Source organism: Lactuca saligna, chromosome 4 (assembly GCF_052625555.1).
Source record: "Lactuca saligna cultivar CGN05327 chromosome 4, ASM5262555v1, whole genome shotgun sequence".
Taxonomy (NCBI): Eukaryota; Viridiplantae; Streptophyta; class Magnoliopsida; order Asterales; family Asteraceae; genus Lactuca; species Lactuca saligna.
Window position 1 is genome coordinate 284,515,554 of NC_136420.1, and position 13,360 is coordinate 284,528,913.

At 34.4% G+C, this 13,360-nt stretch overlaps 1 protein-coding gene and 1 pseudogene across 5 annotated transcripts; both read right to left on the minus strand.

Annotated features, from left to right (window-relative positions):
* Positions 1-969: 969 nt before the first annotated feature.
* On the minus strand, positions 970-5,455 carry LOC145043714 (TMV resistance protein N-like; annotated as a pseudogene). Its single transcript, XR_013681131.1, has 5 exons — positions 4,921-5,455; positions 3,548-4,652; positions 3,158-3,454; positions 1,347-3,053; positions 970-1,150 (listed from the first exon to the last, which is right to left on the minus strand). The product of XR_013681131.1 is annotated as a TMV resistance protein N-like (transcript).
* Positions 5,456-7,567: 2,112 nt separating this feature from the next.
* LOC145043715 (TMV resistance protein N-like) lies at positions 7,568-12,921 on the minus strand. 4 transcript variants are annotated; one of them, XM_078992454.1, is made up of 6 exons: positions 12,245-12,921; positions 10,895-11,987; positions 10,536-10,802; positions 8,340-10,430; positions 7,976-8,037; positions 7,568-7,886 (listed from the first exon to the last, which is right to left on the minus strand). In XM_078992454.1, the coding sequence occupies exons 1-4, from the start codon at positions 12,721-12,723 to the stop codon at positions 8,427-8,429; spliced, it is 3,843 nt and encodes a 1,280-aa protein (XP_078848580.1). In that variant the 5' UTR covers positions 12,724-12,921; the 3' UTR covers positions 7,568-7,886; positions 7,976-8,037; positions 8,340-8,426. The 4 variants fall into 4 exon arrangements, with proteins under 4 accessions (XP_078848580.1, XP_078848579.1, XP_078848578.1 ...); XM_078992453.1 differs by having other exon boundaries at positions 7,956-8,037; XM_078992452.1 differs by having other exon boundaries at positions 7,976-8,125.
* Between the last annotated feature and the right edge of the window lie 439 nt (positions 12,922-13,360).

The following is a 13,360-nucleotide window of genomic DNA, read 5'->3' on the forward strand; positions in this document are numbered from 1 at the left end:
TTATTTATGTTCGTGAACATGCTAAACGAACATAAATGAAAAAACATAAACGAACAAAGACAAAAAAAAACACAATTGAACGTATATGAACATAAACGAACATATAATATAGCAATATAATAAAAAATAATTGAATATAGATGAATATAAATAAACTTAAACGAACAAACATAAACGAACGTAAATGAACATCATAAACGAACGTTCACGAACATAAATGAACGAACGAGACTATTGTTCATGTTCGTTCATTTAACTAAACGAACGATAATTTTTGTTCATGTTCGTTCATTTATTAAATAAACGAACATAAACGAACTTCCCACCGAACAGTTCACGAACGGTTCGCCGAACGTTCAGTTCGTTTACAGCCCTAGTTGCCTATATTCCCAGTCTTTCTCTCCTTACTTTCTTTTCTCTTCTTTTCTTTTCTCTGCTTCAACTCGATAACTAGGCGTTAGTTAGTCGTAAAATGTTGAAAAGCTAGTCATAACACCTTCTCGTCTATACCCATTTGAATGGAAAACGAATTTGACGAAAGGGAAAGGAAGAAGAGTGCGATTTCAATGCTTGAGGTTGGATCTAAAATTGCACATGGAAGTATTATTGCTAGGAATTGATTACAGCTTAAGAAAGGTATAATCTCCCTTCATCTTATTTATAATTTCGATCTTGGTTTTGGTGACCACAAATCTAAAAATCATCCCGTTAAGAATGTTTAGATGATACTTCTAATGAGTTTTAGTTAGTAGATCACTAGTATACTCTCATTCTTCTCATTCATGGCTATTTTTTTTAGTGGTTTTTGGAAGCGATTCGAAGCTACAACAATTGTGGATTCCATCTAAGTTTAACAAAGCATTGGGAAGATTTTGAAGCTTATATAACTTTTTTGGAACTTGATTCACTTTTTTGATCAGGATCATTGCCAAATAAATGATAACAACCTGGCACCTGCAATAAGAAAAAGGGAGTGGTGAAAAAAAATTAAAAGGTACATAGCTATTTCTTGCATTTATCTCTAACGGTTTAACATTTTTGCATATCAGGATTATACACATAATTTAACCCTGACAGTGCACGAAAATGAAATTTCACCCCTTGGATCTGTGAAGTCTGGCCAGTTTTTCAAATCGGATAAGGCTCCTATCTAAACACAAACAATGAATGGATAGTCAATGAAACCATGCTTAGAACTATATCAAGGATTCTTCTTGTATGTATAGTACCCTTTATTGTATATAAATATAATTTGTTTATTTTTAGCTTATGATTTACTTATTGTCAGATCAATGTCCATTGAAATCAAAGTAAGATGCACGACCACTAGAAAACAGAGAAAGTACCTGTTACAATAGTTCTTTGTAAACTGGATTTTCCAGGTCTTTTGAGCTTCACAAAATCATCCCACCACTACGTAACACGACGTTTCATGTTCTTGGATTCGTATCTCTGATGTAAAACCAGATGACTGAAGAAGCTCTCTCGACCCAATAATACGGAGACCTTTCAACAAAAGAATACTCTGTGGAAGATGGCTTATGATTGTACCTTCTATATCTAACTCTTTTAAGCAATCTAAACTTCCAAGTTCCTCAGGCAATTTCTCAATCCCAATACAATAGCGGAGATGGAAATCTTTTAGACATTTCATCCTACAGATGCTTATCGGGATATTCTGTAATAACTTACAGTTTATTATGATTAGCTTCTGTAAACATTCTAATCGGCCAAGATCCTCAGGTAACTTCTCAAGCAACGAACAATTATGAAGGTCGATATGTTTCATCTGTTGCAACATACAAATGCTATCTGGAAGATGTTTAATCTTTGCATGCGACAACTCTAGATTTTCCAGACGTTGTAATCGACCGAAATCCTCGGGTAACTTCTCAAGCAATGAACAAGAGAACAGTTCGAGAGATTTCAGATGTTTCAACATACAAATGCTATCCGGAAGATCTTTAATCAATGTACAAAACAAAGTCAGCTCCTCTAGACGTTCTAATCCGCCAAGATCCTCGGGTAACTTCTCAAGAAACCAACAGGATATAAGTTTCAGAGATTTAAGATGTTTCAGCTTACACATGCTCTCTGGAAGATGATTAATCTTTGTAGATAAGAAAATCAGCTCCTCAAGACATTCTAACTGGCCAAGGTCCTTGGGTGCCTCTTGAATACTGCCTTCTAGTTTAAGCTTCCTTAAACGTTGTAACCCACAAATGCTTCCTGAAAACGTCTCAAGGTTTGTGCAAGCACACATACCTATAGAAATAAGCTTCTCAAGATTTCTAGTAAATGAGTGGCGATCTTCCTTATAGAAATAAGTAAAGCGAAATTTTGGCAAGTCGTTGTCGGGTGAAGTGGGCATGTTCTGGGGACTTTGCGACCACATGTAACTCAGCTAAAGGAACAACCTCAAGTGATTCCTCCACACTGCAAGAAGCATCGCCCTTTAGATTAAACAAAAAATCTCTGAACCTCAAACAACCACTTACGTCTAAGTAGATAAGCTTTTGTAGGCATCCAATAGTAGTGTGAAGTTCTACCAAATTAGAACATGCATTAAGATCTAACCTCTCCAGATTTGGAGTCAACCCAAGGTCAAGGGTTCTCAACTTTGAATGACTAATTTCAAGATAGGTGAGATTTTCACATACATTAGCCATGTGAAGTTCTTCCAAATAATAACAATTATTAAGATCCAAATACTTGAGATTCGGAGTCAGCTTGATGTCAAGGGTTCTTAACTTTGACCTAGAGAGTAGTAGTACTTCGAGATTTGAACAACTCGGCATGTGAAGTTCTATTAAATCGAAGCATTTGTCAAGTAATAACTTCTTGAGATTCCGAGCAAACCTAAGGTCAAGGGTCCTCAACCTTGACATACTGATGTTAATAGACATGAGCTTTAAACATCCAATGGGAATATGAAGATCCTCCAAGTTGGAACATCCTCCAAGATTCAATGTCTCGAGATTTGGAGTAAGTCCAAGGTCAAGGGTCCTCAACATGGAACGACTGAGGTCAAGGTATTTGAGCTTGTTAAGAACCTAGCATAAGAAAAAACAATATGAATATTCGTTTAATACCAAAGAAATAGATGTATAACATATTTAATGAATCATGCAATAGAATGAATCAACTATATGTCTACCTTTCTTTCTCCCACTTCCCAAAGTTGTACGATTTTGCTGTCAACCATCTCAAGTGCAACAAGATTATTTGCATGAAATGTTTCTGGTAAAGAACTAAAGGGGTAATGCTTCAAATCCAGATATCGTAAAGCATTTGGGAAGTCTGGACCGACAATATCGAATTCCCAACACTGCAAATGATATCCCAGATCCATTGAAAGAAATCTTAGTTCCTTCATCTTTCTAAGACCTTTTATAATAATGTGCGGATTGAGCTTCCAATTGTGGAATTTTATATATCTTGTTGCTTTGGTACCCTGTAATCCAAATGAAGTCACCATGAAACTTGTATCTTAACAAAAAAAATATTGTGATAGATTTTTCCAACTTAGAAATAAACTTGATCTTACCAAATCGTTAGCTAATATATCTTCGATTTCATCACTAATCCACAATCGGCTATGTTTATAAGGCTTATCCGGATGGGCACGGCGAACAATATTCCTGCCCATTTCTTCAATATGGTCATGCATGCCCACACACAAATTATTATCAGAAATAGTTATGAGAGATTTTTGCTCAAGAACTCTTAAACCATTTCTAGCATGGAATCCACAGCTTTCAAGCGCTTTGATTGTAACCTCCTTCGGGCAACCTTTCAAAATGCATGCAACATCAAGGAATATTTCCTTGTAATCCTCCTCTAGACCAATATAACTTAATTCTAATTTTTTCAAAGTTTCTGATAATGGAATCGTTTTAAGTCTTTCTAGGGCATCTATCCATTCAAGTTCAATTTTACCACAAAGAAATGAACCCAAAACTCTTAGCGTTAAGGGGAGACCAGCTGCATAACGTATAACTTCTCTTGATAGCTTCTCATACCCTTGAATTGGAATATCTCTACCAAATGCATACCTACTGAAGAGGCAAACTGCTTCTTTATCTGATAACAGATTGATGTCACGTATAAACTGCACATGGTGTGAAACCAGCACTTGTTCATCTCTTGTTGTGATGATAATTCTACTTCCCGGCTTAAACCAATTAGGTTCACCTGCTAATGCCTCAAGTTGGTCGATATTATCCACATCATCTAGAACAAGAAGAACCCTTCTATCATGCATCATCCTCTTGATAATGTCTTTCCCATCATACACACTACTTACGCTGATGCATTTATCATTTAAGACGTCCTGAAGGATTTGTTTTTGCAAAGACTTCAAACCATACAGAGAAGCATTTGAAACTTCCCTCACATTCTCCACGAAGCTTTTAGCTTCAAACTGAAAGGATATTTGATCAAAAACAGCTCTTGCCAAAGTCGTCTTCCCACCACCTCCCATCCCCTTGATCCCAATCATGCGAACATCATCGATACCACTTCCTAAGGATGATACAACATCTTTGATTCGAGTCTCCATTCCTACTAATTTTTCATCAATTGTCAAACTAATGGATCGTAACTCTAGTGAAAGCTCTTCAACTATTTTTTGGATGAATTTTGCTTCATGCCTGTATATCAAAGCAGATTCAATTAGCATACTCAAAATCCAACATGCCCAACTACTTTCAGATCTATAGCAAATGTATATGAAGTAATAACAGAGTCCTATAATCATATTAAATTGATGTTTATTCATTCCAAATAACTGAGAATTGTAGTTCAAATTTGACAATCCAAAGTAAGATCCTATGTACGAGCTTCTTAAATTCAGTGTAAAAGTAGATCAGAAAGAAACAAAATTACAAGAATATTACATAGATCTGATGAAAGAATTACCCATCAGTAGTGTTCTTTAACTCCCACCCAGCAAGATCAGCTGCTTCTTTAAGAGCCTCCCTCCATTTCCCAGAAGCCTCTTCCATTTTGTGCTTGGAAAAGGCTTATTCAACTATCCCACTTTGTCTGCGGACTTCAGATGGCTCAACATCATAGAAGACTGGGTAAGCAGTATGCTCTGCAGTCCCGTGACATTCCATTATCTTCACAAGCTCATCTAAGCACCAAGAAGAAGAGGCATAGTTGGAGAAAATAATGATGTAAAATCTAGACTCTTCAATCGATCTGATGAGCTCATCACTGATCCTTTTCCCTTTCTTGATTCCCTCATCGTCCTTGTATGTGTGAATGTTTTTCTGCTGAAGAGCGTAATAAAGGTGATCCACGAAGTTGGAATGAGTGTCTTCACCCCTAAAACTCAAAAACACATCATACTTAAAGCTCTTGCGAATGGATGAAGTTGAAGAATATGCCATTAATTGAGGTATGCTTGAAGGATTCTATAAAAATCAAATCTTTGGAGAGAGTTTATGGAATATGGTTGCAAATAGACTTGGATGAGAATATGAGATGAGTTGACTTACTATCAAGAGCAGAAAGAATCTAGAAAAGGTGTGTGAACGTGATGTGTTTGTTTGGTAAACCTTTGGAATATAGTGGAGAAAACAAAGATGCTTTTTAATCAAAAGAGAAAGGGCAATTATTATTTATTTAAACAATTTAAAAAACTAAATAAACTTTCATGTTTCATCCACTATTTATTTTTCTTGTGAAGCTTGGAGAGGACTATTATGCTTTATATGCAGTTTTTTATGTAATTTTTTTATTCCAAAAATGATTGTTCTATATATTTCGTTTACATTTCTTAATAATTTAAAAAAAAAAAAAAAAAAAAAAAAAGTGATGCTGTCTTATTCTCCTAAAAATTGACACTGTTTTTTTCATCAATATTGTAAGTAATTTGCATTCCAAAAATATGATAGATTTCTATTATAGTTTCACATTCATTAAATCCACAATAAATATCTTATTACTTAAATAAAGTTTTAGATGTCAAATATTATACAAAATCCCTAAAAAGACTAAATATATATTTAGACATGGAAAATCCAAGGATAGGCCCAATTTCTAAAGGGGAGATAATAGATAAGAGGGTCAAAATATTGATCAATATCTAGGATCCTATCACCCCAATTTCAACAATTTATCATCAAATCAAGCAAGATACCATATAGTCAATTCCTAGGTATTGATTAATATTTTGACCTATCCTATCACCCTAATTTCCCAACAATTTATCATCACATAAGATACCATATAACCAGGTACGCTACAAAATATTAGATTCCTCATTAACGTACTGATGTTACCAAGTATTAACAGCACAGTTTTCCAAAGTGAGTTTTCAAAAAAAAATGATAGCCGATTACAAATTTTTCTGTAGGGTAAAAGCTCTTTTTTTTCTTTCTAATTTTGTAAATTTGAGAGAACGAATAATCTGTAAAATGTACTATAACTTTTTCCCATAATATCTCAACTTTAACATGAAACCTATCAAAATTGTATGCACAATACATTTAAGGTTGCGATCAACAAACACACAACACATGAGATGATTCTTAACTTTTCAAACAACAATATTATTGTTAATGAGGATCCACTTTGGGTTGATCCATGAAAAAATAGGGCAAGAGCAATAAGCTAAAATTCTATTTCAAAATACAAAGCATTAAGCTCTAAGTCTAAAAACGAAGTTACAAACAAGACCTACAATGACTTTGCAAAGACAACTTATGTTCAGGCTTTTAGGGTTGTCCATTAAATGATGAATGCAAACAACAATTTATTATCAAAATTTTGCAGTTCAAAAAACTCTTGATAATGAGAAAGTCTTGACCTCATCATCAAAGGTATTCATGCATATTTTAAGGTGAACACATAGATTATATTGTGGATGATAAAAGATCAACCACTTCCAAATTGTAATATAATGTGGAAAATCATGCTGATACATACATACATACATTTATACAAATATACATAAATACATAAATATCAAACAAATCTTAGATATAGCAATGTACTTTCATTTATTTATGTAGTATAGCATCCTACATTCAGTTCTTTCGATTGCAACAATGTTCCTGTTTTTTCTTATTAAAGCATTGTACTTTGAAAGAAAAATCTTATTAGAACATTATACTTTGAGAGCTCTACCCAAATATAGCATTGTACTTCTATTTTTTTTTCTTATTAAAACATTATGTTTTGAAAAATCTACCTAACTATAGCATTGTACTTTCAATCTTTTTCTTATTAGAACAATTATATTTTCCGGTTATAGCAGTGTACTTTTTATTTTATTTTTTCTTATTAAAACATTACACTTTGAAAAATCTACCCAATTATATCATTTTACTTTCAATTTTTTTTCCTTATTACAGCATCAAACTTGAATAATCTGTCCAACTATAGCATTTTACTTTGAAAGATCTACCCAATTATATCATTGTACTTTCAAGTATCAAAGTTTTTCTTAATAAAACATTATACTCTGATAAATCTACCCGGATAGAATAGTGAAATTGCTTTTTATTTTATTGCGTTTGGTATAACTTGAATAGGAAGAAATGAAAGTAGGATGCAATGATAAACAAACAAACAAAATTATGTTGCTGATTCATCCATATAACCTCGTACATACATGTCACATGTTATAAGAGACGGGATACAAAGAAATTACCAGAGTATGTGTTTCATCCATTTCTCACCATTTCTTTACTCCAAAACTAATTAATTTACTTTAACTTTTTTATGGGAAAAAAATTGAGGATGAACCAGGTTATAACAGTCTTTCCAAATTATCTCCGACTAAAATGAAGAAAAATACACAGAACTTCAGTAATGAGGCACTCAGCTCTCCATATATACATACTAGTTGGATGAAATTGTAGAAGCTCGAGATCCTGAAACAATTATGACCACCAATTATTAACAGAAATCCATGGGAATGATGAGATATAGTTTAGTTATACCTCAAGAGGAAGATCTATACCAAATTATGAGTAGAGGATGCTGAGAACAAAGTAACATGGGTTGAGATAATAAGTAGATCCCCTACATAGATACCAGATTAATCTCAATCAACAAAACATTCACCCCAGATATCACGATGGTTGATAAAGAACAGAATCGATGCAGCTGCCTGATAGAAATCAGTTATATGATCAAATCAGTTTTTTGACATGTACAAACAACAATATAAGAGCACAAAATAAAAGTAGCTTTTACAATAGTTCTATTTGACTTGTATCTTTTTAGTTATAATCTTGATTTTGGCTGAAAAATTAATTATCATCATAATAATTTCATTATTGAAATCATGTAACATGGTGAATAAAAAAAAACACAGAAAGTACCTTTTACAATAAATAGTTCTATTTGACGTGTTTTTTCTTAGCCACCAGAAGTTCTCAAAATCATCTCTGGAGCACAGTAGACGAGACTCATGGTGTGGGTGTAAACCCAATAATATGCAGACCTTTCAACAAAAAAATGCTACAAGGAAGATGACTTATGCTTGTACCTTTTATATCTAACTCTTTTAAACATTCCAAACGTTCAAGTTCCTCAGGCAATTTATCAACTCGAATACAATCGCGGAGATGGAGACATGTTAGACATTTCATCTCACAGATGCTATTCGGGATATTTTTTAACAATTCACACTTCCCTAGGCTTAGCACCTCTAAACGTTCTAATTGGCCAAGATCCTCTGGTAACTTCTCAAGCAGCAAACAATGATAAAGTTCAAGATATTTCAGGCGTTTCAACATGCAAATGCTATTTGGAAGATGTTTAATATTTGTAAATGACAAATCTAGCTCCTCTAAACATCCTAATCGCCCAAGATCCTCAGGTAACTTCTCATGCAACGAACAACCATCCATTTTGAGATATTTCAGACTTTTCAACATACAAATGCTACTCGGAAGATGTTTAATCTCTGCTTTTGACAAATGTAGCTCCTCTAAATGTTCTAATCGGCCAAGATCATCTGGTAGCTTTTCAAGCAGCGAACAATGATTATGTTCAAGATATTTCGGGTGTTTCAACATGCAAATGCTATCCGGAAGATATTTAATATTTGTACATGACAAAGCTAGCTCCTCTAAATGTTTTAATCGGCCAACATTCTCAGGTAACTTCTCAAGAAGCCAACAAAATCTAATTTTGAGGGATTTCAGATGTTTAAGCATATAAATGCTATCAGGGAGGTGTTTAATATTTGTAAACAGCAAACTAAGCTCCTCTAGACATTCTAAATGGCCAATATCCTCAGGTAACCTCTCAAGAAGCCGTAAGTCTTTAAGTTCAAGAGATTTCAAATGTTTCAACTTACAAATGCTATCTGGAAGATGGTTTATCTTTGTAGACAACAATATTAGCTCCTCGAGAGATTCTAACTGGTCAAGGACCTTGAGCACCTCCAGAAAACTTCCTTCCAATTTAAGCTTTCTTAAACGTCGTAAACCACAAATGCTTCTTGAAAACGTCTCAAGGTTTGTGCAAGCGCACATACCTACAGAAAAAAGCATCTCAAGATTTCTAGTCAATGAGGGTCGATCATCTTCATAGTAACATCTAAACCGAAACTTTGGCAGGTTACTATCGGGGTGAAGCGGGCAACTTTCTAGGGACTCCGCCATCAAATGTAACTCAGCTAATGGACCAACCTCAAGTGATTCATCCACACTACAAGAAGTACAATCCTTCATGTTAAAAAAAAAAGAGATAAACCTCAAACAACCACTTAAGTCTACATGGACAAGCTTTTTTAGACATCCAATGGCAGTGTGAAGTTCTACCAATTTACGACACTCTGTGAGAACTAACTTCTTGAGATTTGGAGTCATCCCAAGGTCAATGGTCCTCAAATTTGAATGAGTAATGATGAGTTCAGTGAGCTTTTGATATTCTTTGGGCATGTGAAGTTCTTCCAAACAATAAGACTTTTCAAGATCTAACTTCTCGAGATTCGGAATCATCCCAAGGTCAAGGGTCCTCAAATTTGAATGAGTAATGCTGAGTTCGGTGAGCTTTTGATATTCATTGGCCATGTGAAGTTCTTCCAAACAATAAGACTTTTCAAGATCTAACTTCTCGAGATTCGGAGTCAAACCAATGTCAAGGATCCTCAATCTTGAATTGGTGAGTAGTAAGTGTCTTAGATTCAGGCATCTTCCAGGCAAGTGAAGTTTCTCCAAATCGTTGAATTCAAAAAGAATCAACTCTTTAATACTTGGAGCCAGCCCAAGGTTAAGACTCCTCAACCTGATTAAACCATTAAGGTCGATAGATGTGAGCTTTACACATCCAGCGGTCATGTGAAGATCTAGCAAATCATCACAATTTTGAAGAGTCAACGTCTCAAGATTTGGAGTAAGCCCAAGGTCAAAGGTACTCAAGCTTGAAAAACTGAGGTTAAGGAATCTGAGCCTGTTAAGGACCTAAAATAAGCAAAAAGAAAATTGAATATTGGTGTAACAACAATACAATGTATGTATAACATTATAATGAATCATGCAAAAACAATCAATCAGCTATAATTCTACCTTTCTTTTGCTGCCATCCATCTCAAGTGCAACAAGATTATTTGCTTGAAATGTTTCCGGTAAAGACCTAAAAGGGTAAAAGTCCCAATGCAGGTATCGTAAAGCTTTTGGGAAGTCTGGACCGACTATACTAAACTCCAAATCACTATAACAATCTCCACGAACAGAAAGAAATCTAAGTTCCTTCATCTTTCTCAAACCTTTTATAAAAATATGTGGATTAAATCTGATAGTGTGGAATTGTATACATCTTGTTGCTTTTGTACCCTGCAATCAAAAAGAAGTAACCATGAAACTTGTGTCATAATAACTATAAATGTGTTAGGTTTTCCCAACATACGAGTAAACTTCATCCTTACCAAATCATTAGCCAATATATCTTCAATTTCATCAATTTTCCATAATCGACTATGCTTATGAGGCTTATCGGGGTGTGAGCGACGAACAATATTCCTGCCCATTTCTACAATATGGTCATGCATGCCTAGGTGATCATAATGAATAGTTATAAGAGATTTTCGCTCCAGAACTCTTAAACCATTTCTAGCATGAAATCCACAGCTTTCAAGTGCTTTAACTGCTTTATCTTTCTGCCAACCTATCAGGATGCATGCAACATCCAGGAATATTTCCTTGTAATCTTCCTCCAGAGATAAATAGCTTAATTCCAATTTTTTCAAAGTTTCTGTTTCCGGAATCGTCCTTAGTCTTTCTAGGGCATCTATCCATTCGAGCTCATCTTTTCCACAAAGAAACGAACCCAAAACCCTAATCGTCAAGGGAAGACCAGCAGCATAACGTACAACTTGTCTTGATAGCTCTTCGTACCCTTGAATTGGAATATCTCTCCCAAATGCAAACCTATTGAAGAGGCAAGTTGCTTCCATATCTGATAGCAGATTGACATCATGAATGAACTTCACTCCGTGTGCTACCAGCACTTGCTCGTCTCTTGTTGTAATGATAATTTTACTCCCATGCTTAAACCAGTTAGGCTCGCCAACTAACGCCTCAAGTTGGTTTATATGATCAACATCATCTAGAACAACAATAACCTTTTTATCACGCAGGCTCCTCTTCATCATGTGTTTCCCATCATAAACACTACTTATGTTGATGTCTTTATCATTTAAGACATCTGAAAGGACTTGCTTTTGCAATGACTTTAAACCGGACAAAGAAGCATTTTCCCTAACATTTTCAACAAAGCTTTTACCTTCAAACCGAAAGGATATGTGATCAAAAACAGCTCTTGCCAAAGTAGTTTTTCCACCACCTCCCATCCCCTTGATACCGATCATTCGGACATCATCACAACCAATTCCTAAAGATGGAGCAAGATTTTTGATCCGGGTCTCCATTCCTACCAACTTTTCATCAATGTTGAAACTGATTGAACGTAACTCTAGTGAAATCTCTTCAACTATTCTTTGGATGACTTTAGCTTCATGCCTGTATTTTAAATAAAATTCAATTAGCTTGCTCAAAATTCCATATGACCAGTCACTTTCAGATCTATAACATACAACCCCACATGAAAAATAACATAGTTACATAATCATATTCCATGGTTATTCTTTGGACAAGACTTAAAACTTGAATTAAAATTTGACAATTTAAGATGCCATGTACAAGATTTTATATCCAGGTTATATGCTAAATCAAAAAGATTCAAACAATAATATTGCAGGCAATGATCAAAGAATTACCCATCAGCAGTCTTCTTCAACTCCCATCCAGAGAGATCCGCCGATTCTTTCAGAGCCTCTCTCCATTTCCCAGCAGCTTCTTCCTTTTCATGTTTTGCAAAGGCTTCTGCCACTGGCCCGCTTTGTTTGCGGACTTCCGAGGGTTCCACGTCATAGAAGACGGGGTAAGCAGTATGCTCGTTTGTCCTCTGGCACTCCATTATCTTCACAAGTTCATCCAAGCACCAGGATGAAGAGGCGTAGTTCTTGGAGAAAACAATGATGTAAAATTTGGAGTCTTCAATGGATCCGATGAGCTCATCACTGATGTTTTTCCCTTTTTTGATTTTCTCATCGTCCTTATATGTATGGATGCTTTTGTTCTGAAGAGCATGATAAAGATGATCAATGAAGTTCGTACGAGTATCTTCGCCCCTGAAACTCAAAAATACATCATATTTAAAGCTCTTGTCAAGGGATGAAGTTGAAGAAGACGCCATTTGAAGGTTTGATCGATGGATCCTAACAAAAATCAAATATTTGTTGGCGAAGTTTATGCAAAATGATTGTAAAGAAACTTTGGATGCGATGAATCGAGTAAAGAAACACTTCGATCCGATAAATTACTTGTAACTTGCAAGCGAATGTGAACGGAATATGTGTGTTTGGAAAAGCTGGAATTTGGGTGGAAAAGAAAAGGCTCTTGTTTGGGTGTAGCTTTATTTTAAATGACAAATTTTATTGCCTTTAATACGTTGTATTTCCCTTTTGAAAAAGATTGCATTATGCGATTATGTCCATCCTTTTACTTATTATTTTACTGGTTATAATGCATATCACGGATAAAAAAATAAAATTAATTTTAATTAAATTATAAGCTAATTATTGACTGATGATAATAAAGAATTAAATAATTTGTAAATATAAATGTTTTATCTGTAATTTGATAATAATATAATGATAAGTTGAAACTACAAAATCATAATATTTGAATATATAAGTTATAAAGTTATGATTTTGTAAAATACAATAAAACTATGAATGTAGTTTTAAAAAATTGAATATTCATGAAAATGACATTATATGAAATTTAAACTATATTGCAATATAAGAGAAATAAGTATATAGAAAAAAATA